Genomic DNA, 27261 nt, shown 5'->3' with positions numbered 1-27261 from the left:
TGATTCTTGTCACTGCTAAAAAATGAAATGACAAGCTTTAATAAATCCATTTAGCCAACCATCCATTCTAGCAAATTATGTACAAATATATAAATTAAGATAAACATGCTAAATACAAAGTAAGTTCTAGCACATCTCATTGCATAAATTAATTAAATCATTTAAAAAATATATACTGTGGCATACAAAGCATATACCTGGCTACAGCTGTGAACCCAGTCAAGAACAGAACCATAGATCCAAGCACTGCAAAGCAACCTTTGGAGAAACTGCAGTGGCAAAATACTCAGCTACAAAACCAAATTTAATGTTGAATGCCCAGCATACACATCTTGGGCAAAAGTTGTAGTAGACCCCCTTATGGCTTTGGAGAAGTATCTACCTTGTACTGCTTTGCATGTATATGAAGTAAATACCCAAGCAGCCACTTTGTAGACAGTTGCTGGACTCACTCTGAGGAATGTAGTGAAAGACAAACACAGATGTAATGCAATAGATTTTATTGGACCAATGTAGATTTTGCAATTATTTCAGCTTCTGGGCTGGCAAAAGCCATTCGTTGGGAGTTATTAAGTTACTGATGTTAGATACAGTTCTTAAATACCCACCTGTGCCTAGAAAGGAAAGTATATAATTTATTTCCAACTGGCTAAAAAAAAAAAAAGAGAGACTCTTGAAAAATGTGCAGCGTGGGTGTTTAGTATAACTTTATACCTCAGACAGTGTGCATGTGCATATGTGCATGTATGTCTGTGAGCCTGAAACTGCAGAAGACCAGATCATTCCATGTAAAAAAATTAATTTTGTAAGCGATAACAGAGTCAGCGTTCACTTAGTAGAGAAGATAACAGCTCGAGAGACTGTTCTGACACTTAATGAGAAAATAGCTCACAATACAAGTGACATATAGGAATATTAGTTAAATTCATAGAAGGAAAACAAAAAGTTATAATTTGTAATTTGTTTGTCTAAACAAGCAATTTTTGTGAGATAGGCATTTTGGTTAACAGATAATATGACTTTCCAATAATGCCCAGTTCATGGTGAAGTGATGAGTTATGAAAAATGCAGTCTACACACAGAATAAGATATTGCATTACAATGTAAGGATGTTGTGTACAAACTGTACATTACACAGGCTGTGGTTTAACTAACTCAAAGAAAGACAGAATGAGACAGTGAGCGAGAGAAAAGGAAAAAATGTGTTGGCATGCCATTTTAAAGTTCTGATGCCTCTAAAAGGGAGGTAACACTACTGGACAAAGTTTTGTTAATATGTTAAAACCGTCTGAACATTACAGCCTTACTGACTGTTAAATGTCCTTGAAGAACCATGACTGTCACATATGATACAGAATTATCATACTAGGCAAAGTGTGCTGATAGTGGCTTATCAATCATTTTGCTTGCCACTGAGTGTATATGGACAGTCATCCCAGTTCTGACAGGTTGGCTTGCCTCATTTATATAACCTGCCTCTGGACATTTCCTGCACTTGATTAAATCTCTTTTTTATAAGTGAATACAAATGAACCCTGTACTTTGAAACTTCTGTTCTGTGAATTTGCTATGTTGGAATCAGTATAAAACACCTGGCAAGTTTTTCACCTTGGAAGGTAACATGGTCTTCCTCCATTTTGAAAATGTTCTCTTCTGGTCCAAGTGTGCTTCTCACAAGAAGATTCTTTAGATTTGGTGGCTGTTTAAAGGAAACTAGTGAGAATGGCTGAAAAGATGTTTCTCAACTTGTCATCCTCACTGAACATTAACTGGAGATCCTTTATGATGGTGTACAATTTGTAAATACTGGATGACACGTTGCCATTAGTGGAACTTTAGTCAAATGGGCTTCTCTCTTTATGCTGAAGTAGCGTTTCTCAAAGCAGTAGTATTAATTTGTCTACTGCCCTGTCAAACTTCCTGGCAGAGTGACCTTGAGCAAGCAAGGCTTCTTTCAGTTGTGACAGCTGTGTGTCTCTTTTTGCCTCACTAGAACAAATGCAGTGATAGTGAAAGTGCTTGACTGTAAATAAATTACTTCATTGTTTGGTCAGGATGACTACTGATTCTGAGTAGATACATATATCTGTCAGTTGGTTACTTGTAGGCACAAATCTGTAGTGTTCCACTGTGTGCAGTAACCTTTTTATTTAGGTAGGTTACAGATAAAGTCAAGTACTCCAAGGAGAGTTTAATACATGGAGAGACTCTGTTGAGTCCTTGGAACTCCTTGAAGGAGTTGATGCAATGTGTCCAGCTTATAAATAAATTGCCAATAAAATGGAATTAAGCAAGTGGTTTGTATGTACAGAGCTTTATAATTTCCTCTTTTAGGGTAGCCATGGAGAGGTTTGCATATTGTGAAGCCATTCTGGTACCCACTGCAGTCTTCATAGCCTAAATTTAATGTTTTTCATTAAAATTAAACTTGTTATATATAATTAACCAGCAGATAGCTCAGTGGATAAATGCAAGATGTACTCAAAAAAAAATAGTGAATTGCACAAACCATGGCAGCACTTTACTGATAAAAGACAACATAAAACACTTTTGTTAAAGCTTCTTCAACTCAATGTATCTGTTATGCAAACAAACTCTGTTTTAAAAGACCACCAAGGTCACCTGCATAATCACATAATCAAGCATTCAAAATATTAAAAACATCACACAATAAAATATTTCAACTCTTGCATTGTTTCAACTTTACATGGGTTTTAGGCTAACAGTTTCATTTAATCTTGAAAGGCTATCTGCATGTAACCTATTAATCCATTTACATTCAATATTCTCTGATTCTGTAATGCTGCGGTGGTGGTGCTGCTGTAGCGTTGTCGCCTCACAGTAAGACGTTGCCCTGTTCGATTCTCAGCTAAAGCGTCTTCTGTGTGGAGACATGCGTGAATGAGCATACCTTCGTTGAAGGTTGTACGTCAGGGCTGGCAACTTGGTACGTAAAAATCTACTGCCAATCATTAGCGGACCGGAGTTCAGCTGTGGCAACCCCTAACCGGGAAAAGCTGAAAGATGCAACAACAACAACAACAACATTCCCTGATTCTGTAATATAAACTCCACCCTAATGTGCTCCACTACTAGCTAGAGAACAGCAAACCTAAAAAAAAAAATGTTCCTGACCTTCATCAGATATGTGATTACACAAAGAATTTCTGAATTATTATCACAAATCTATTCTTTTAACTTAAAGTTGTCTTTTCCATCATTAAATGTGTCACATACCTGGCATAACCTAATATAAACCAGATTCTTCATGTTACAGTTTGCATATACAATAAAACTATATACCTTCTTTCTGATTGGTTGTGTAAAGCAGTTCTGTTCGTAAATATATCCACAAAATGAACAGCTAGAACATGGATAAGTACCTTTCTTTTGACTATAACTAATATTATATTTATAAACCTGTTGCTCTTTATATTCCAACTTTTGTTTCAAGTTTTCAATTTTTTTATAGCTAAAAGTTGGTATTTACCTGGACAGTCATTAGTTTTCAAAACTGAAAGACCATCTAAAATGTACCACTGGCTCCTTATAATATCTTTTTTTTGTCAGCATGATGACTATAGGTGATCATATATCTAAGCCTACTACTACCAGTACATCTTACATTTATATTTATATGGCCAGGTCTCATCAGATCTTCTATGTTCTCAAACATCCCAAATGGTCAAATGTTGTGCCATGCTAGGTTGAATATTAATGACAGTCTTTTAAATGGTCAGCTGGATGAAACTGTAGTTGATTTTTGTAACAGGGGCTTATAGGAAAGCCAATCTTGAACGACAGCAGAAAACGATTCTGTAGAAACACCAAGATCTGACGAGACCATGTTTTTCTAGTAATACTAATACAAATATAAATGTGATATGTACTGGTAGCAGTAGGCTTAGATATACGATTACTTATAATCGCCACACTAACAAAATACTAGGTATTATAAGGTGTCACTGGTACATTTTAGATGGACTAACAGGTTTGAAAATGAAGGACTGTCTGGGCAATGTACCTAATTTTAGCTATAAAAAGTAGACAACAAAAGTTGGGACATGAAGAGCAGTAAGTCTATAAATATATTATTAATTACAGTCAGAAGAAAGGCAATTATCCATGTACTAGTTGTTCATTTTGTAGATATAGTTATAAACAGAATGGCTTTACACATCCAACCATAAAGAAGATATACCATTTTATTGTACATGTGAACTGTAACATGAAGAATCTGGTTTATACAGGATTATGCCAAGTATGTGAGGCATTTTATGCTGGTAAAAACAACTTTTAAGTTAAAGGAACAGACTTGTGGTAATATTTCCAAAATCAGAATAGGGCTACAAACAAATTCTTTGTGTAAACACATTTGATAAAGGTCAGGAGCACTCTTTTAAGTTTGCAGTTCTCCAGCTAGTACTGAAGCACATTAGAAGTGCAGACTATATCACAGAAATGGAGAATATTGAATATAAATGGATTACTAGGTGACAAGCAGACAACTTTCCAGGATTAAATGAAACAGTCCAAAATCTGTGTTAAATTTGAAACAGTAAGAGTTGAAATATACATATTCTATTGTGTGATGCTGTTTTTAATATTTTGAATACTTGATCATGCAATTATGCATGTGACCCCGGTAGTCTTTTAAAAATGACAGCTACACTGACCTGAAGAAGTGTTAGCGAAAGTGTATTTAGATTGTATTTTATCAATAAAGTGCTGCCATGGTTTGTATGATTCTGTATTGTTTTCTAAAAGTTATGTGGCAGAACAAAATGTGTAAATTGTCCCACTACATCTGGAGAAATGTTGGGACAATCTGTTCAGTCTTATAAATAATTGTGAGGCAGCCAGGTTATCCTAATGTGGGATGTTTGTGTACAGTGATGTAACATCCCACATGAGGTCATGATAACCTGACAGAATTTGAAGAAAATGAGTGGTGTTCATCACGTTTGTGTTCCAGTGTCATGTTAACTGGATTCATTTTGACAGAATCTCACACCCCAGTATCTCTTTTATCTATCCTTTTTTCAATGTAGTGGCTTGTCCAGCAAATCAATCTGCCCTTAGGCTCCATGTTGAAATGTTGGCACTCAAAATGCCAAATGTTTTCATACAGAAAAAGAAAAGACCAAAAGTCTGGGAGATGAGAGAATCTTGAACATCACTTTAATCCTTTAAACTTCTTTTTTGCAGGGGTGTAAGACCCCGCCAGACCCCCCCAAACGTACATATACCAACCCCGAGATTGCCATATCTGACAGCAAAGGGAATATTCCTGGAAATGGACACCTAGGACTTAGTATATGTAAGTCCACTTTTTCGGCTATTCAGTCTCCATGTTTTGGGACTCGCTCAAGCAGGTCCTAAAATTTCAAATGGTTACATTTCACTTGATGTTTCCAGGTTACTCCCTGTATCTCTAACACTCTGCCTTGGTCTGTAAATCCAGGGGCCTAATTACCACAACTTTAACTTCCTAAAACATAGCTGCTTCCGCTCTTGAGCAGGAAACTCATTTCCTACCTTGCCTACTGTCACAACCACAGCAGGGAATTGCAGCCACGGTTATGTATCTGCACACCTAAATCTCTGCAACAACTCTATGCACCTCTGCCTCCATCAGTAAAGGCGGAGTGTACCTGCCCCCTCTCACCACATACATTTAGGCCTCTAGTTACTCAGGCAAATTAAATCATCGACTGCTTTATCATGTATTTGTGAATTTTAATGATTAACTGTTGATATTACCTGCTCAGTGAAATGGCCCATCTCATACTGCGTGTCCCATTTATTTGCAGACACAACAGTGGTTATCTCTCTAGCAGCTATGCTATCACTCTTCCCACAAAAGCTACAGTATCACCTCCTTCTTCAGCAATAAGATGGCATTTTCCATGCATGTGCTATTATCTAACTCACTCAATTTCTTTTCCAGAAAAATCAACGTGACCATGCAATTCCTGCATCTCTATCTCCCTCCCTCCTTCTCACTCTGCCCTTTAAATTTTCCACATGCTCAACTATGGCTGCACTTGCCCAGGTACTACTACCATTAAGACCCTGAATGATTCTCTAGAACTGTCCCAGACTATCTGTATGGACAACCAGTTCTGCCATGAAGCTAGAAAGTTCTATGCTTTTACCTCCATTCCTTCCTCACCCATCTCCATCTTTTTTACTGGCCATTAACAGTAACAGGGTCATCTAAACTAACCAGATGCTTTCAACTCCACTTAATGCATGGCTATGACTTTCCTTTGTTGAGAAACAAAGATACTCCCCTTTCTCCTTATCAGTTTTGGTCAGAAAGTCTCCACAGCACCACTTAGCATATGTTTAACTTTTTTTTTCTATGAAAACTACTTCATTTGCTTGTTGTCTTTAGTCTTCTTTCTGAAAGCCCTTCATAACTGTACTTTTAGGTTTGCCCTACTTTGACAGTGACATCTTTTGCCACGTTTGACTGGTATGCATTCATTCACTGGATACCATTACATCATAAAATTTGAACCACTAAGTTTAATGCCTTATTGCTGATCACAATATGTAAGATTTGTTTTCCTTCATTTTACATAAATGTCAATGCATCAAATGTAAAGTTGTTCAGCTACATTAAAAACATAATCACTGCTTCCAAATTAAATGTTTAAAATTAACATAGATGTTGTATCTTATGCAGTCTTCACTTTAAATACCAGAAAACTCTCCATCCATTTTTCAGCCATCTCTTAATTTGGTATAAAGTCTGATGACCTAGGGTTTGTTTCAAAATCAACAGGCACAAGACAGGATAAACCCCAGCCAACACATCGGACCACTGAAAGGCAACATTGCATAGTGTTGGGGGAAATTTACAGTAGCCAGTCAAGCTGTACAGCATATTTTTGGAAGGGTAAAGGAACTAAAAAAACAAAAAAAAAAAATGATGCAAATCAGGCAAATATGCAAATGCCACAAGACAAATACTAAGGCCAGGATCAAATTATGTACCCGGAGCTGTGAGGTAATAACTCTTACACTGGTTTAGATGTCCTCCTGCAGGGTAGATTCATAGATTCATAGATTAGTACTAGGCTAATTGCCATTTTGGGCCATTTGAAGCCTAGCCAGTTACCCCATGTGAGAATCAAACCCTGCACCCTGTGTCTTTAAGGCAAACACCTTAACCATTATGTCATCGTGCACAACATATTACTGCACGTCTGCACATAGTTCATGGCAAATGTGATCACATCGTATTACCTGTTACAATATAGTTGTGGTCTACGAAGTACAAACACTACCACTAGGGTGACACCATATATTTCTGGGTGTTACTCACCTTATTTTTTGCAAGAACATTTACTCCTGCTTTGACTAGCAGTTTAACAGACTGGCTGAATCCATGCCAGGCAACTTCATGTAGAGCTGTGTTACCATCCTGCCAGGGAAAAAAACACAATTAAAAACCTGCAGTTGACAAATAAAGTATCAGTAACAAAATGGCAAAATGTGATGACATTTTTCTAATAAAAGTACAAATTCACCAACTATTCAGAGAGACATGCTACCTACATAGCTAGTATTGCCTCCTGGTATGGCTTGTAAAACTAGGTATAATCTAGCTCACACCATCATTGACGTATGGTCTATGCTGTGATAGAAGAAAAATTACATTAAATTGCTCCACTATACCTGACAAAAGGTGCGCATTTGCGGGGAGGGACAGAAAATTATGTAGCTTTGGGGGGAGGGACAGAAAACTGTGTAGCTACACTGATCTGTTATTGACTGGGCAAATCAGGCAAGCACCACAAAATGGCTATGTCTTTGATCTGTCAGCTAGTGGGAAGTTTAAAGTATCTTTATATGACAGGCAGAAGTAGTCTGAAGAAGTGATAGAAAGGACATCAGCATTTTTATAAAGATAATATCAGTTAAAGTAATCTTTCCAAATATGTACTTACTACTCAAAATAGTTTTGTCTTTTCGTGGCTCCTTTTAATATGAACTTGCACATTTCTGTTGTGTTCAGAAATGTTATATACTGACCTATGTGGACTGACAGCTGTTTCATGCACAAAGATCATATTTCTTCCACTGCTGCTTCCCCTGTGCTATGAGCATACTAGTTATCTGTGGGCTTTGTGTATCACTGCTTTACAATGACTCTGAGACTTTTCTAAATACAACACATGTTCTCCATGGTTCACAACTCTTTTACACTTTAACATTTGGCTTATACTATGTTTGCTTCAAGATACATTATACACTAGTTATAGCTGGAAAAATAAATTGTTACTTGAAGCCTACATATATTTGTTAGAAGGAAGGCCCCACTCACTTTGCAAAAGTGTGCGGGTACTCAAGTTGGACTAACCACATCATTAGTTATTCAGCAGAAGTATCATTAACTAAAGTCTAGCTGACCATGGTTTTTAAGTAATTTTAACCAATTACAGAATTAGATTACAAACCAGAGAGTTACAAATGCAATCTTATACACCTGGTATGGCAAAAGGTAAACTGGCTAACTTCAGTGCTCTGTGGTCTGCTGTCCTGACTGACTGTAATTCATAACAAATTTACAGTCATTGTCATGACTGTGGACTGGGCCACTTTACCAAACTGTACAACAGTCAATCTGGTGCTGTGCATACTTATATTGGTGGAAGCTTGCCTGTATCACTTTGTGGGAATGATCAAGTTGGTCTGCAGCAACAGGTCTACCTGCTCTGTAGAGATCTCCATTGCCAGCATGGTTTTGTGCTATTCAGTGAAAGGGCAGTGTGTTTTTAGAGTGGAAGGTGATTGCTTCAATGCCAAGCCCCTGTGCAATCATCTACTGCTGCCCTGGATGTTAAGCTATCAGGACTGCAAAACTGCTTTCTTGGTTAATGGTGTACAAGTGTGTGTGTGTGTGTGTGGGGGGGGGGGGTGATATAAGTCTGAGAATTAGTGCGGAGGATTAATACTATCATCTGTTAATGAAATCATTCTTATGATCCAGGTTTGATTCCCTCAGCCCTCCTATGCCTAACTGTGTGACCTTGAGCAAGTCACTTAACCAGACAGTGTTCTGGGACAACTGGAAAAATTGGGCTACGTCTTCAATGGTCTCCTGGACTGCATGTCTCGTAACTTCCTATGACCCTATGGGCCCCTTAGCATAGGAGGAATGGTGTTTAGGAAACAACATTAACAGAATGGAACAGGATCACACAGTCAGTCATGTGCCATCTTGCATTAATATGTGCTACCTTTTATGAAGCAGACAAGGCTTTGTATGTCATTTTATGGCGTACAAATCTCAATACAGTAGTGCAAAGGATTTATGAACAGTACCCTTAGTACCATCCTATCTCATTAGTGAGGATCATACTTGTTAGCTTCAGCAAGTAATGCAGTATTCACAAAAAAAGTGCACAGACGTATAAATGCCTATTTTGGAGCACCACTGTGGAACTACTGCAGTTCAAAGGAATGCATGACGGTACTCCCAGGGGTGTACAGTCATTGCCCTGTTATGATGAATGATGCTCTTGAGTGCCTAGTATATATTATCATACCAAGTGCTCCTGTATTTGGGATTGGCAAGCAGGTCTGTGCAGCATGTAGAGCATGCTTTATCAAACAGCTACAACAGCTAACTGATAAAGCGTGCTGTACAGTAGTAAAGGTACTGTATAGTGCTATATAGTACCACCATGAATAAATATGACTCATGAGTAAATCACAGTCATTCTACATGCTGACAGAACTGGGTTCATTACCATATTATGTCAATGAAGGGATCTGGTGTTGTGCAAGCTGCCACCGGTGGGAGCTCAATTGCATTATGTGGGAACAGGATGGTGAATGGTAGCAGGTTTGCCTACACTGTACAGCACTATATTCTGTTAAGCATTTTCTTGTGCTGTAACAGAGGCTGTGTGGTTGCAGTGTGTCAGTGCTAGCAAGTTGCTCAGAGCAGTGTGCTGAGCAATATACTAGTGGAATGAGGGGGTCACAGCAGCTGTGGCCATTAAACCAGTTGACTGTACATCATTTGAATCCTGTAGCTTATTCTGTGTGATCCAATTATTTCCAAGTTTGTGAATGGTACATAACTGAATGGCGGGCAGGGCCACAATGGAGAAGAATCATGCAAGAGGTTCTTGAGTAATCCTCTTCATGGAGCTAGTGTGTTTTTTTGAACCAGTCAGGACTTTATGCACCCTTCTGTGGTGCACAAAGCCATGTACACCAGCATTCCTATGTTATGAATCTGGCCTTAAAAATCTATAATGGGTGGGAGGTTGTCAAAATTGTTAAGATGTTTACATTACAGACACAAGGTGCAGGGTTTGATTCACACATGGGGTAACTGGCTAGGCTTAGAATGGCCCACAGTGGCAGTTAGCCTAGGATTACTCTATGAACCTATCAAGATAATACTATCTTGTATTAACAGACTCACTATCCACTCAAGTGTTCAATGCATAAAAATGACTTTTGTAGGATACCTGAATGGCTGGTAGGTCACAACTTACAACTGAAGATCAAAATGCATGTCATTTTTCCTTAACACTTTAGATATGTTTAAAAAAGAATACAAGCAGTAAGACTGATTCAGAGTTCAGAAATCCAGGGGATTAATCCTGATCCACTTCTTATCTTGCTTAATGCTGATCTGTTACTTGTGAAAAGAGTAGGCCTGACAAGCAGAATATATAAGAAATACCTTAACATGGTGCACACGTACAATATCCAAGCCATCACTGTTATGAAATCAGAATGGGTACGACTTTATTAACTGCTGTGCACTTTTTATGGATAAAAGTACTGATGTGTAATGATGCTCATCAAATGCATCTCAATACATGACTGCTCTAGGAATTCATGACATGAGTAGGAAATAGCGAAAGACAAATGTCGGTCCCCTGTCCTCATCTGTTAAAATCTCAACCTCAGGCCATAACAGACAGTCCAGCTATAAAACAAGGGTGGACCATGCACCTTATTCTGTTCTCTCTCTTTGGTGCCCAAAAGTGGTCAAGGGAGTCAGTGTGCTGGAAAATGCTCTTGGGGAAGTCTAAAGGAACGTTACAAGCCTTAAATTAGCCAAGTAAAGCATAAAAATGTTAAGAGGTATAAACTCCACAAAACATGTTAAGAGGTATAAATTCTGCAGAACACTAAAATGAACCTCCAACTACAAAGTTAGGGAGCATAACAAGGAAATATTCCAATGCACATTGTTTAACTAGATCCAAGGCAACGCAATGGGCACTGACTCATCAGAAGTACCACTCACTGCAAATGCCACCTCTCGATATGGTATATCCCAGTTATTTCTGTAGAAGGGCAGTATCCACGCCGTTACTTAATTACAGCACCTCCAGGGTCTCATCACAACTGAAAAAGAGAGTAAGACTTGATGAGTTGTCTCTTCTGATTGGTGGAGATGCAACAAGACGTCCTGCTCCCACTTGGGTACATACTTCCCAGTCTAAGTTTATCCCTGATCAGTGGTACACATTAAAGCTCCCCTACATATTCATGAATTATGAACTGATTTGTTCATAAGTTCTTAATAAGCTTATGGACAAAAGAGACGATCAAGAAGTTCAGTCACATTACCCAGTATTGGTGTTGTTATAACTTATCCATTTTACTACTCAGCAAGGGTGCTTCTAACTGTTTTAATGGGACAGCAAGAGTATTATTGCTCCAGTAAATGATGTCACCCTTTTCATTTTTTTCCCATTTTCCCAAAGCTGTGTGACTAAGTACAGGGAAAGTCTCCCACACTGAGGATGCAAGGGGGCTTGTCCATGAAAACATACAAATTGTGTTTTTGCATGGAGTTGACTGTGACTGACCTGTTGGTTTCTGGACGAGTTGGGAGTTGGACTTTGTGGGGGAACTTCTGATTTGTAAGGGATGGGCTGACATCCCTTAATCCAGACCTGACTTTTATAATACATTTTTTGTCTCTTATGCAGCTGAGCATCAGTTGCCACTGGTGTTTCACCTCCATTTCAGATCCTTACGCCATCTGACCTCCCTGCATCTAAATGAGTATTTATCCTGTACTCACACAGGAGATGAAGACATTCCAGTGTGTAGTGTCATACTTGCCACCACAGGTATTTTTTGTTTCAAGACCTACTTATGCCCTGTCCCCACACACAGTAAAGTAAGGACACTAAGATTCTGAACATCTGTCACTGAGTCATCCAGTATTGCTAATCTGGGGTTGATACCCCATTCTCACCAATAAGGGTTGTCATGCTGTGCTGAAAACCTCTCCCCTCAAGCTGGTAAAACACCTCTTCATATATCAACTCCCCCCAAATGACTCCTAAGATACGGGGATTGATAACTGAACCCAGGCTGCCTGGATTGCAGTCAAGGTTCTATCCCTCTCTGTGTCAGAGTCAGCAAAAACACTTTATTCATAAATGAGTATGTAATAGGAAGCCATTCTTCCTTATAAACAGTATCACAGGACAGGAAATATATTTTCTGAAAAGTGTAAATTATAGTTACATTTTATTTAAATAAATTACTACTAAATACCAATAAACACAGAAAAATGCAGGTCCATCAGCACTAAACAGAATTATACATAAATAAATGAAAAAGACTGTCACTCTGGTTGGATGAGACATAGAACTTATTTAAGCAATATAAGACTTGCAGTCTACAGTCATAAGAAATATCCCCATTAGTCACTTTACTTCTCTTTTAAAATATGGAGAATAATGCCCATGATCATCTGCATACTGTCTTGGGGTTAGGCTTACATAAAAGAGTAAATACCTAGGACGGTCTACTAACAATCTGTTGTTCTGGAAGGGAAGCAGGTTTGTTTGTTAAGAATGAAGTGAAACAGAAACTACAAGGTACAAACTCAGAATGGAGCTGGCCTATACTAAGTAACTATGAACTTCCATAAATCTGAGGTGACAAAACACAGGAGCCAGGCACCTGATGAAGAATCTGGGAGCAGGAGAGAGGCCACATGAGAATGAGAAGATGGGATGGTAATGGGAGTTTCCACACACACAAAATGTGAGAAACTGTATGCAAACTTTGTCACTGTGGATGCATAGATAAGCATCCTATATGACCATGACTATCATACATGCATTCTGCATCAACACAGGAAGCGGGGTGTGCAGTGGCAACATCCTGGGCCTTTCTGTCTTGAAAAATTTGTTCAAGTCCGTGGCAACCAAACTGTGCCTCCATGGTCCTTTTTTATACTATGAATATTTTATTTATTTTATTTTACATTTCTTAACTGGGAAGTCCGACTTGGAACAAGCCAATTTTCAGCGAAGGCCCGGAGAGAAATTCTCCAGACACGTCTTTAATAAATCATTTTCTTTTTCTGCCAAATGCTGCAGGTTACTGCATTCTTGTCCAGTAAATGCTGAATTAAAGGCACGGTTAGGGGATATGATCTCTCTCAGCAGCTACAAAAGACCCTGGAAAGTAGCTGCACACAATTTTATGGCACAGCTTGTTAACACTACATTCATGACTGAGCTAAAATCAGCACATAGTAGGCAACTTGTCAAGGTCAAGGAAATAGGATCCCCATGCTGACAACTACTACTTGCTAAGAGAAGAGTTGACAGGATAAGGGTGAAATAGACGACAAGAAAGACAAAAGTACAGTTTTGTACCTACCATAAATGTAGATGTTCGAGTATTCACCCTGCTGCAGTCATCACACTTGGGTTATCCTGCCGTCAGGCGGTCCCGCAGTTGGCCTGAATTCCAAAGTCTTGGTCGAGCGTCGGTTGCTGTTGCTTCTTCCCTGACGTCAGTGCCCCAGGGGTATATAAGAGGCATCCAATGCCATTTTCTTCAGTTTTTCTTGCCCCAGATTTCAGGTGCCCCCAATAGGTACGCAAAATATATAGCTAGATAAAAATAAAACAATACCTTTAGGCACAAGCAAATACATCACAGAGGTTGTATAGGATAGAGTGGTATGGATAAGTTCAGCTAGTTCAGAGGGGATGGAGGGAGGGTAACCTGGACTGCAGCAGGGTGAACACTCGAACATCTACATTTATGGTTGGTACAAAACTGTACTATGTTCATTGTGTTACCCTGCTGCAGTCATCACACTTGGGTTGAATCCCAAAGCTAAGGATGGGAGGTGGAGTCAAACAGGGTTAGAAGAAGCTAGTAGGCCCTTCAAAAGTGCAGTGGCAAAACCAGCTCTAGTCTTAGAACATAGCGGTAAGTGATAGTGTTTGGTGAAGGTGTACACTGAACTCCAAGTTGCAGCTTCCAGAATATCCTTGGTTGGCACTCCCCTGAGAAAGGCTGCTGATGTAGCTGTAGCCCTGGTGGACTGGGGCCTAATGTTAGCAGGTACCGGTTTCCTATGATGCATGTAGCAGAAACGTATGCAATGCCCTATCCATTTAGAAATGGTCTGTTTTGAGATAGCTTTTCCTTGTGATCTTGTAGCATAGGCTACAAAGAGCTGGTCAGTTTTTCTGAAAGCCTTAGTTTTATCCAAGTAGTAATGTAATTGCCTGTGAATGTCCAAAGAGTGCAGGAGTCTTTCTCCTTTGTTCTGGGGATTTGGGAAAAAGGTGGGCAAATGAATGTTTTGGTTTTGGGCCACACTGGATACCACCTTTGGCATAAAGAAGGGTTAGTTCGTAGAGAGACTCTGTCTTGATGAAAAATTAGGAAAGGCTCCAATGCCATTAGTGCCTGTAGCTCTGAGACTCTTCTAGCTGAGGTTATTGCTAGTAGCAGGGCAGTTTTCCATGAAAGAAATTTTAAATCAGCTGAAAAAGCTGGTTCAAAGGGCAGCAGTGTAAGCTTTTCCAGAACAAAGTTGAGATCCCCAGTAGGTGTTGGTGCTCTTCTTGGCGGTCTTATGTTCTTAGCCCCTCTGAGGTACTGTCTTAGGAGTGGATGTGAGAATAAAGGAGGATCCATGTTGTAATGAGCTGAAATTGCTGAGGCGTGGATCTTAATAGATGAAAAGGAAAGTCCTTTGTGCAATATCTCAGTTAAATATTGTAGAATCTGAGGAATGTTTGGATCAAGGGGATTTTGGCCTTTAACCTGGTTCCAGGCGCAAAATCTTTTCCATTTGTCTGAATAGGTTTTTCTGGTGCTGGGCCTCCTGGCCTCCAGAATGACATCCATAACAGCTTTGGATAGAGGTGTTGGCTGGTTGTTTAGGTAATTTGCCATGCAGCCAGGTTTAAAGTCTTGAGCTGGCTGTGAAGAATCTGATTGTCTTGCTGGGTGAGCAGGTGAGAAATTTGTGGTAAAATCCATGGTGGGCCGTGAGACATGTTCCTTAGAATTGGATACCAATGCTGGTGTGGCTAGTCTGGCACAATGAGTATAATTTGTGGCCTCTCTAATCTGACTTTCAGCAGTACCTTTGCTAGAAGAGGCAGTGGAGGAAAGGCATACACTGTTAATGTTTTCCAACTGAATGAGAGGGCGTCCACTTTCCAAGCTTGTGGATGGAATGTCCTTGTGCAAAATTTTTGAAGTTGGTAGTTTTGGGGGCTTGCAAACAGATCTATGTCTGGGCGTCCCCATTTTTGAGCTATCATTGCAAATACTTGTGGATCTAGTTTCCACTCGTCTGGATCCATGATGTTTCTGCTTAGGTCGTCTGCCAATGTGTTTTTCTTTCCTGGCAGGAATTGTGCTTGTAATTGAACCTGGTAAGACAGTGCAGTGTTCCACAAGGTCATTGCTTGCCTGCATAGAGGGTAGGAATGTGTGCCCCCTTGCTTGTTTATGTACCACATTACTGTGGTATTGTCCGTCTTTATTATTAGTTGTCCTGGGTGTAAGAGGTCCTTGAAAGCTGTTAGGGCATTCTGTACTGCTAGCATTTCTTTTTGATTGATATGCAGATGCCTCTGATCTGTAGTCCATTTGCCCTGAATGCACTGTCCTGCCATGTGTGCTCCCCAGGCATAGTCCGATGCATCTGTTGTCATAGTTTGCCTGGCTGTGGGTAAGGTGAAAGGCTGACCCTTGTTGAGGTGACATGCCTGTGCCCACCATAGAAACTCCTGTTGAATACAGGGAATGAGTGGTATCATTGTTCCCAAGCTGTGGCTGCGCTGAGTCCATACGCTTTTCAGGTACCATTGTAACTTCCTCATATGCAGTTTTGCAAATGGTATTAGTAGTATGCAAGATGCCATGAATCCCAAAGACTGCAGAATTTTTCTTGCAGGGAGTTGGGTGTTTGTTGCCATTATTTTGAAATATTGAGTCAGCTGTTGTTGCTTGTCTGGCGTGAGATAAGCCATCTGGGCCATTGTATTCAAGCTGGCACCCAGAAATATTATGTTTTGTGAGGGCACTAGTTTTGATTTCTTTTCGTTTACTGTGTACCCTAGGCAACATAGAAGGTGTTTGACAAATGCCAGATGCTTTAAAATAATGTCCTTGCTTTCTGCTTGAATAAGGCAGTCGTCCAGGTATGGGTATATTTGAATTCCTCTTTGTCTGCAGTATGCAATTACTGGTGCCAGGCATTTTGTGAAGACCCTGGGCGCAGTAGATAAGCCAAAGGGCAGTGCAGAGAATTGATAATGCGTTGAACCTGCAAAGAAGCGGAGGTATCTTCTGCAATTTTGTCTGATAGGGACATGCAGGTATGCCTCCTTGAGGTCCAATGTTACTAGCCAAGCATTCTTGCCCAGCATGGGAAGAAGCTGCTGTAGTGTAAGCATCTTGAATTTTGGTACTTGCAGATAGGTGTTCAGAACTGAAAGATCCAGAATGGGTCTCCATGCTTTGTCCTTTCTTGGGACTAGAAAGAGTCTTGAGTAAAATCCTTGTCCTTGCTCCTGTGTAGGTACCTGTTGAATGGCTCTCATGTCCATGAGATCTGTAATTTGCTTTTGTGCCTCTGCCCATTGATTTGGTAGCAGGTTTGGCATTCCTTTTATCCTTGGTAAGGTATGAAAGTGGAATCTGTATCCTTGAGAGACAATGTTTAGGACCCATTTGTCTTTTGTGATGATGTGCCAGTTGTCTGAAAAAATGCTAATTTTCCTCCCAAGGGAGCTGCCAGGAGAGATTTGCTTGGTAGTTTGAGGATTGAGTCATTGTGTTTGTCTTCTGCTAGCTTGGGGCCTGTCTTCTCCTTCTTTCTGGGTAGCAGTACCCCATTGGCGAGGTTTGTAAGGGCCTTGTGACTGACGTCTGCCCCTTGGGCATCTGTATTTGCTCCTCTGTGATCTGTCAGAAGCTGGAAAGGACCAGTTTTTTGTTGGCCAATTTCTGCTGAAACGAGGGGGTTGTACCTGCAAGAAATCCTTGACCGTCTGCATAGACTTTGCCTTATCCTCCATTTTCTTTAAAACCTCTTCAGCTTTGACACCAAATAATACATCCTGCTGTAAAGGTGCATCCAATAATTTTGCTTTAACATGATCAAGAAGGGTTTGTTCTTTTAACCAAGCATGTCTACGTATGACAGAGCCAGTAACAGCTGCTCTACAGGAAGCTTCCAACGAATCAAATCCGCATTGTAAAGTATGTTTGCACACCTGTTCAGCTGCATGCAACAGATCCTGCATTTCCTTGAATTCAGACTGTTCAGTATGTGTGCTCATTTTTTGTTTTAATTGAGACATTAGGAATTGCTGATATTTCAGCATGTGAAACTGACAATTTAATGCTCTCATAGCCAGAGTTGCTGAGGTGTATATTTTCTTTCCCCATCTATCTAGGGCTCTGGAATCCCTTTCAGAGGGCACAGGATTTTTAGCCATAGAAGCTTTAGCTCCCTTAGGACCCTGGAAAATTGTTTCTGGGTCAGCCACAGGGCTTTTATAAAGGAATTTGTGTGAGTCAGGTACTCTGTAGTATCTCTCTGGTTTGGCTGGAGCAGGAGGTAGAGAGTCTGGGTTTAAACTAGACTCCAAGTAAACATCATCCACAATATCTAAAACTGGAGGGATAGCAAGAGGTCTGCACTGGGGTAGTAAAAGGAACTCTCGGAGCCTTTTCTTAGAATCAGAGTAGTCCTGGCCTTCCCAGTGGAAATGTTCCCTCATGGTATGTAAAGTTTCCCCAAAGGAGTAGTCTTCAGGGGGAGATGCTGAGGGAATAGAGTCTTCAGCATCAGAGTCTTCATAAGGTGAAAAAGTGTAATCCTGTTCCTCAGAAGAATCTGAGGAAATTGAAACCTGGTCAGAGGAAGCATAATCCTCCTCTTGTCTTGGTCTTTTATCAGGAGGGGGATGGGAACCCCTGATTAGGGTAATCAAATCTTCAGCCATCTTAAGCATCTGTTTCTTAGGCATGGGGCCTTGAACTGTAGACTGATGCACAGTCTTCTTAGGTTTTAAAGGAGTTTTAAGCTTAGCATATAATTTAATGGTGAGTGTAGTCGGTCTGAAGACACCTTCTGCAACTGAAGGTGTTTCCACTGCACCGGGGTCTACTTCTGCTCCGGTGTCGGAAGATGGCTACATCGGCCTAGTAGACTCCGCTTGAGAAGCCGCAGTTGTCTGGGGTTCCAGTTCTGCGGTCGTCAGGGGCTGCGTAGGCGCCTCACTGAAAACCGGAGAACCGGCGACAGGCCCAGCAGAGGCCTCGGAGTCTGGCTTGTTCCTAGGCTGCCTGTCCTTATCCTTGCGTTTTTTATGTATGCCGGTCGTCGGTTGCTCCGACGGCATGATATAATAAAATTTCCTACCAAAGTAATGTCGTGCGAAGTCAAAACGGCGTTTGATAGTTCGTTTATTAAACCTAGCACAAAACTGACAACCTGTGACATCGTGGTTTGGGCCTAGGCAAGGAATACAATAGGAATGGAAGTCCTTATGAGGTATTTGCTTCCCACAAGAAATGCAATTGTTAAATTTTTCTGACATTGGACTGAGGCAAGAAAAGGTTCCCCAATGGGGTACTTAGCTTTATTGAAGACTTCGGACTGAAATTCGAATCGAAAATCTCAGGTGTCGGCCGACCGGCACTTGCGAACTGCTTCTGCTTCGGGCACCGCGCGGCAAGAAAGACTGAAGAAAATGGTGTTGGATGCCTCTTATATACCCCTGGCGCACTGACGTCAGGGAAGAAACGACAGCAACCGACGCCGGACCAAGACTTTGGAATTCAGGCCGACTGCGGGACCGCATGATGGCAGGATAACCCAAGTGTGATGACTGCAGCAGGGTAACACAATGAACATCAGTGATTGTCACTGTAAGATGTGTGTGTATTGTGTGTTAATGGGAGACACCTGTTGTTGTAGTTGAAATTTATATTTCTAGGCCAGCAGTTGCTTTTACTACTGTCTTTTCAATATATACTGTTGACTAATTTGTTTACAAAAGAATTGCCAGGACTTATTAGGAAGGTTCATAAACATTTCAAAATAGGAGGGCGGATCATTTCATATTTTCTTGGTCTAAAAATTCTCTTCTAGTTTCTTTTATACTTTTTGGGACAGATGACAAAACAAAACATTCTAGACTAATGCAGTATCCAGAAGCTGATCTTAAACATTTAAAGGGAAAAGTTGGGTCTGGGCCATGCATACCTTCTTTAAAAAAGAACCAAAATAAAGAGCTGTATAATCAGCATCAATTGTGGCATAACCATACTTCAAGTGACAGCCTTCTCAGATGTTTGTACCAATTTAGATACTTTAAGTATTTCACTGACAGAAATGGCAGAAATTCCTTAAGCTGTACTGTCAATATGCTTCAGAATCTAACAGTTTCTAGGCCTAATGCTCCAGGTAACAGAATAACAGGTGTATATATGTTTGGTCACTTTTTTAATTTCTCCAAGTCTTTTGGATTTCTAATACCATGACGGGAATGGACCCCATGCCTAATTCAAAGCATGATTAAAGTTCATGAAATTAGTATTGTTTCAGTCTTTGATGTTAGCCAAAAGTGCTCTTCACAGCACCCGCAATGTGCCCAGTAATGACTCCTCCAGCAATTCGTATGGAGTTACATGTATCAGTAATGGATCTACTTTGAAATATCGAAGCCCATATAACAGAACATCATTTTCCCAAGACGAAAATTGAGAAAACTGCAATACCTGAATGGTGAATTTTTCCTGGGTAAGTAAACACTTGCCCAAACTTACAGAAACAAAAACCAAAGTAAAACCCACCTAGCTGGGGGGATATGCCCACCCCCCCAACTATATATACCAAATCCAAGACTGCATCACAATGGAGAAAAGGGCATGTTGGTAAGTGTTTACTTACCTTGGGAAAACCTCGCCTTTCGGGTACTTCAATTTTTGCGATTTTCGTCTCAGGAAATTGACATTAATTATATGGGCTTCGATGTTTCAAAGTAGTCCCATCAGTAACATATCTAAGTACAATTGAAAATTATTTTTCATGACTCGTTGTTTCTACTACTACTGGGACTGTCTGGGTATGCTTCTTCCACATTGCCCTTGTTTCTGCCTATTACTATTAAACCTGTATTAATGGTGAGAGCTTCACAAATTTAACAAAACCACTGATACATACATACACATAAAAATATTTTAGGTGGTTCTTTTGGAATGTATAATAATATTATTGCAGGTTTAATGGATATTTTCAAGTGTTTTTATTTACTGTTTTAATTTGTTTCATTTTCTTAATTGTATAATTGGGTGGAATTAAGCACAATATAAATAGGATGAAACTGTGAAAGGGGGCATCTGATAAAGTCTTACACACAAGACGAAAGCGCTAATTTTACCTGTCAATTAAAGAATTTTGTTACCTACTGAGGGACTGGACCTTCTCTTCTATTTGGTTTTTGAGTTTTTACAATTACTATCGTGGATTTCTTTTCATACAATACTATATCTGGGTTTCTTGCCTCTATTTTTTGAACTGTTGCTAACGGACTTTGTCATTTTCTATAATGCTTTGTGGCTCAAGTTTCCATTGTTTTTCAGCTACTTCAATATTATAATGTTTGCACAATCCCCAATGCAACAGCCTTGCCACAGTATTATGCCTTTCAGTATACAGTCCTTCTGCCATTAGTGTATCACAACCAGCAACAGGATGTGTCACTGTTTCCAATTCTGTTTTACAAAACCTTCATTTATCTGTTTCTCCTACATGTTCAATGGACTTTGTAAACCAACGTGTACGTAGTCCACTGTCTTGGGATGCCAATTTTAACGTTTCATCTTTTGGTTTAAATTCACCTCTCCTTAACTATTCCTGCGTTCATTCCTCATCAACATGAGGTTATTCCAGGGGTTTTCTATACTTGCAACTTATATTTATGCATTTTCCACATTTCTTGTCTTCTCATCTGATCCTTCACCTTATATTCTTTCTTTTGTTTTTTTTTTTTTTTTGGCACCTTCAGTTTCTGCCTGAGTTTTACCTACTTCTGGTTTGATTTCCATTCCTGCTCCACGTCGACATGCTTCTGCTAAACTAAGCAGGGAAGTCATCTTAGACGTATTCTCCTTATGTTTTAAAACTTTCACTACATTTGGGTCTTGTGAGATTAGAAGACAGGTATGTATGCAGTCCTACAATTGCAGATCTATACATGTAATCAATTTCAAGGAGGCCCTTACCTCCTTCAGAACAAGGAATATATAGTCTTGGTATACATTGATTTTTATAAATCATTTGATAAGTCTGAAGCATCTTTCTTGTTTTCCTATCAAACCTATCCAACACCTTTTGGGGTCAGTTAATAACCCCAAAATCATACATTAGGAGAGGAAGAGCAAATTAGTTTATAGCTTGAACTCTGTTCCCAGATCTTAATGCTGTTTTTAGTATTAATTTAAGTCTTCTAAAATATTCCTTACTAAGTTTTATTCACATTTGTTCATGTTTTATTGTTGCTTCTTCATCAATTCCCAAACATTTATACACTCGCTCTCTTGCTCAAGTTTTTTTATGTCACATTCTTGTCCCAAACTGATGTTTTCTTGGTGCTGCTGCTTTCCTGCTTTAAAGGTTGCTTTTGCACATTTATCAAGACCAAATGACATTCTTATATCATCTGAAAAAGATTTGAAGACTTGCAGTTGTGCTTTCAGTTCCTCTTCTGATGAACTATACAGTTTTAAATCATCCACAAAAAGAAGATGAGAAGTTTTTACACACTGTTGTTTTCTGGGAGCCAAACTGTAGCCATGACCTAATCTGTTAAGTAGTCAGCTTAATGGGTTAAAGGCAATACAAAAGAGCAGCGGTGACAGACAGTCACCCTTGAATATTCCTCCTAGGATTTTTATTCCTAGAATAATATGTCTTTTATCATGGCTTAACTGCAAAGTGATTTGCCACTGTTTCATGGTCGCTGTAACATAATCGAACAGAGAAGGGTGTATCTTATACATTTTTATGCCTTCTTTTATCCATGAATGTGGGATACTATAGCAATAACCCACGCCTGGGTGTGGGTAATGCTAAATTTACCCACGGTTGGCGTGGTTTGGTCCCGAAGCCGGGACCAAACAAAGCCAACCGTGGGTAAAGCATTACCACACCAGAAGTGGTTATTGCTATTATATGACATTATTTAAGAAAAGAAACTATTACTTTTCTTAAATAATGGCATAGTATAATGCCTGTTTACTGCCCTTCCGCAGATGTCTGGCATCAGCGGCAGTTCTGATGTACTGGCGCCTGCGCGTACATCAGAGTTGAGCAGCAACGGAGAAAGCAAGATCTCCGTTGCTTTTTAGTCTCGCTATGTTAAATGAGTTTAACATAGCGAGACAGTTTAAAATAAGCAGCGGACATCTCCGTTGCTTATTTTAAACTGTCTCGCTATGTTAAACTCATTTAACATAGCGAGATTAAAAGCAACGGAGATCTTGCTTTCTCCGTTGTTTTTAACACTGTCTCGCTATGTTAAATGGGTTTAACATGGCGAGACAGCTTTAAAATAAGCGGAGATCTCCGTTGCTTATTTTAAAGCTGTCTCGCTATGTTAAACCCATTTAACATAGCGAGACAGTGTTAAACGAGTTATACTAATGGAAAAAAGTCCGGGCGACCGGATCTTTTTCCATTAGTATAACTCGATTTACAACGGGCACGCTGGCCAATCAGCGTGCACGTTTTGGGGGGATCATGGTATAATGTCAAATAATTCTTTGTAGTCTAACCGTGCCATACAGTACTTAGATTCTGCCCCTTTTTACAGTTTTCCAGTATGACTTTATTTAACAACAAATGATCCTTTGTTCCATATGACTTTCTTTTATCCTTTTGTTCTACTGCCATGACTGAGTTTTCTACTAAATGACTATAAACTCTGTCGGCATCAACTCCAGTGCATAGTTTATAGGTCATTGGAAGGCAAGTTACTGGTCTATAGTTTTTAGGATAGCTTGCAGGTTTGCTCTTAAATAGGAGCATTGTTTTCCCTGTTGTTAACCAGGTTGGTGTCTGTCCGGGGTGTGCATACAAACAGCTCTTACTCATGCCTAAATCTTTATGTAAAGATATTAATAATTTTAGCCTGAAGTTGGGTGCTGCATCTGGGCCTGGGATTTTCCAGTTAAGAGCCTTTCTTAACTTTGTTTCAGTTCTTTGGAGATTACTTCATCCAATTTCATATCCTGTGTATTTGAACTTCTTATTCTTTGATTTACTTCTTCTATACATACATTTAGTATCTTTGTTATGTTCCACAGAATCGTTACATATATTTCTTCGAAATGTATTTATTTATTCTTTTTTGAATAGTATCTCAAATCCTTTTGCCTTGTTTCCCAAGTCTCTATAGAACTTATTTTGGGTCATCAATAAATTGCTTATTTTTATATTTATAACTGTTTTTTAGATCCCACCCACCTGCTCAGCTGCTGTTGTGGTCCTAAAGTTTGGTGGCTTTGAGTTGCCCACCTCTAGTATAAAGTTGATACTGGACACTCCCCCAAGTCACATTACATCAGCTCATTCTACTGTTTATAGTGAGAACTTTGTAAATGCCCACCCCTTTAGCTTCTCAACCTTAAATTATCTTATTATCTTCTGTCTCCTCACTTTCTACTTAAAAAAAAATGTACCTCTTCCCATTTCATTTTGCTGCTTGTGCTTAAGAAGTTCAACTGCATTTAGTTTGTCATATTTATTACTGCTTGTTGGCAGCCTCATTAAATTGATGACAGTATTCTACTGAATTCCTGCTTTGTTTGTGCTGTCTGTTACTGTTGTGACTGTGAGCTACTGTTTTAAAGCAATCTACTGATTAACTACATGTTATTGCTATCTACTGCAATTCATTACTGTTTAACTGCTTTTACTGCATTTTGTTGCTGTTTAACTGTATTCTTTCATATTGTTCTTTTGACTATAAGTGATTGATCTGTGCTTCACTGTGAGTTTTTTTTTTACTGTGTTCTTATACTTAAAATGGAGTAGCATAGTCTAGATACAGGTCTGTTGCATCCAGAGCTTCGGCTCCATAGTTTTTAACCATTTTTGAGGTTTTCCAGCTACAAATTTTCCATTAGTAGCACTTGTGTTATCATCTAGTAGTACTACTCTTACACCTTCCTCCCTTTACCCTCTTAGCTCTTTCAGTTTCTGACAAATATGGATGGACAATTTTTTACATTTTCTCCAGCCAGTCTGGTTGATATAGGCATCATAAGACAGTGTAGCAACTGCCTCAGAAAACATGGACAACCCTCTACTACTACCACCTAGGAACACAATTTGTGAGAGATGCAATTACATCAAGCACCTAGTGTCATTGCTGTCTCCTCCACAAACCAGTATATCTGGCACTGAGAAGGTTGGCAACATGTACACCACACCTCAAACACCACCCACACCTGCACAACACCCCCCCCCCACATATGTGGAGGTCCTCAACAAAAGAATACCCAAACAAAAGAGATCACTGAGGCATAAATGTACGTGAACTCTACTGCCCACCACACCACACAAAGTCCACACACCTGTGTCTCACAGCCACTAAGGCCTAAACATAAACTCAACATATTAGTCATAGGCAACTCGAATGTGAGACACACAGATGTGCCCCTCACCAGGCTGGATACGGAGAAAGTCACGGTTAGTTGTTTGCCGGGTGCCAGAATCCACCATATCACCCATGCACTCAAGTCTCACAACAGGTACTACTATGACTCTGTCATAGTCCATGCTGGGATGAATGACTTGAGACGTACCTCCCTGGACTATATGAAGAGAGATATGATAGAGCTCACTGAGTATGTGTCTCAGGCAGGTATGTTCCTAGCCTTAAGCAGCATTCTACCATCATCCAGAATGATGCCTCAATACAAACAGAAAATGACTGACTTTAACAATTGGCTTAGTTTCTGGTGTCATTCCAAGTGGATCCAGTACCTGACAGCCTGGGATGACATAACTGACAAACCACGATGTTTTCCTCGAGATGGCCTCCATCTGTTTCCCTTGGGCTTCAGGCTCCTGACAAAGGCTCTTGCCTCCCCCATAGTGCCTGTTTTAGGCAATGCCATGAGGTCAAAACTACCAACATGAAAATTTCATCAAAACGTAAATTAAGGGTCATACTGCCAAATGCTAGGAGTCGAAACATGAAACTGCATTAATTGCAAGCATTCTTAACCCTGGAAGATGCTGACATTTGTGCAGTAACAAAACCTGGTTGAAGGCTGTGGACAGCACCCCAGCCATACCAGATTACTCATCCTATCATTCATTAAGACCCCAAACTGTGGGCAGCAAAACAAAAAGTATGTGGAGTTGCATTATACATAATAGACATACACACCTCTAGGCTGGTCAAAAAGTATGACGCACAGGAAACACTCCAGGTGCAGTTAACAATTGAAAAGACCCCTATTCAAATCATAGCTCACTATAAATCATAGCTCACTATAGGCCTCTAACTCTGACACCTACCTGGACCTCTTCGAATCTATCAAGATTCAATCCTTTACTCCGATCCTGGATGACTTTAACTATCCAACAATAGATTGGAAGAAATACTCATGCCAAAACACAAATGCTCAGAAATTCCTTGATTTCTTCACTGCAAATGCCTTGGACTAATTGGATGACACACCCCCACAAGAGGTAAAAATATCTTGGACTTTCTATTAACCAGCATGAGTAACCACTGCAGCATCTCTACAATGTCATCATCCTTGGTAAGATCCGACCACAAAGCAGTCTCTTTCGAAGTCACTATCTCCCCCGACCCCACCCCCCAACTCCAGCTAGGGTCAAACAAAAATAACTTCTCCAAAGCTGATTAAAACATCCTGAGGGAAGGTATAAACAGCTTCACAGCTCTCTCCCCCTTCATAGGAACTGGCGCATATGTCCAAACCTACACCAAAGTACTATATGAGCATTAATATAGCTGCATGGAATCAGGAATGTCAGACAGGATGAAATCATCCTCCTTAAGGAAGAGTAAACCTGTCTGGTGGACATTAAATGTTGTTGTTGTTGTTTGTCTTTCAGCTTTTTCCTTTTTCTTGGTAAGGGGTCGCCACAGCGGAACTCCGGTCCGCTAATGATTGGCAGTAGATTTTTACGAAACGCCAAGGTGCCAGCTCGATGCCCACCCTTCAACGAAGGTACACCCATTTACGCATGCATGTCTTTCGAACGCTACCCAACCACAGGAGGACATGCAGACTCCACACAGAAGACACTCCCAAGCCAAGCCGAGAATCGAACGGGAGAACCTCTTGCTGTGAGGTAACAACGGGACCGTCGTACCACTGCGGAATTACCTGGTGGACATCTAAATGGTGTACAATGGTGTACAATAAATAAACTCTATAATAAAAGGTAAAAATATCTTGGACTTTCTATTAACCAGCATGAGTAACCACTGCAGCATCTCTACAGTGTCATCATCCTTGGTAAGATCCGACCACAAAGCAGTCTCTTTTGAAGTCACTATCTCCCCCGACCCCACCCCACAACTCCAGCTAGGGTCAAACAAAAAAAACTTCTCCAAAGCTGATTAAAACATCCTGAGGGAAGGTATAAACAGCTTCACAGCTCTCTCCCCCTCCATAGGAACTGGCGCATATGTCCAAACCTACACCAAAGTACTATATGAGCATTAATATAGCTGCATGGAATCAGGAATGCCAGACAGGATGAAATCATCCTCCTTAAGGAAGAGTAAGCCTGTCTGGTGGACATTAAATGTTGTTGTTGTTGTTTGTCTTTCAGCTTTTTCCTGGTAAGGGGTCGCCACAGCGGAACTCCGGTCCGCTAATGATTGGCAGTAGATTTTTACGAAACGCCAAGGTGCCAGCTCG

General features: G+C 40.0%; 1 protein-coding gene across 7 annotated transcripts in view; it reads right to left on the bottom strand.

Annotated features, from left to right (window-relative positions):
• ANKRD6 (ankyrin repeat domain 6) overlaps nt 1-27261 on the bottom strand; it is a 1808044-nt gene that overhangs the window by 520885 nt on the left and 1259898 nt on the right. For all 7 annotated transcript variants that reach the window (XM_044067116.1, XM_044067125.1, XM_044067156.1 and 4 more), the window contains one exon: nt 7337-7435. In XM_044067116.1, coding sequence (XP_043923051.1) covers nt 7337-7435 — 99 coding nt within the window. The remainder of the gene's footprint in view (nt 1-7336; nt 7436-27261) is intronic.

This window comes from Protopterus annectens, chromosome 1.part0 (assembly GCF_019279795.1).
Source record: "Protopterus annectens isolate FY-2018-M chromosome 1.part0, PAN1.0, whole genome shotgun sequence".
Lineage (NCBI taxonomy): Eukaryota > Metazoa > Chordata > Ceratodontiformes > Protopteridae > Protopterus > Protopterus annectens.
Note: the sequence above shows the minus strand (reverse complement) of the source record. Positions and strands in the feature narration are given on the sequence as shown.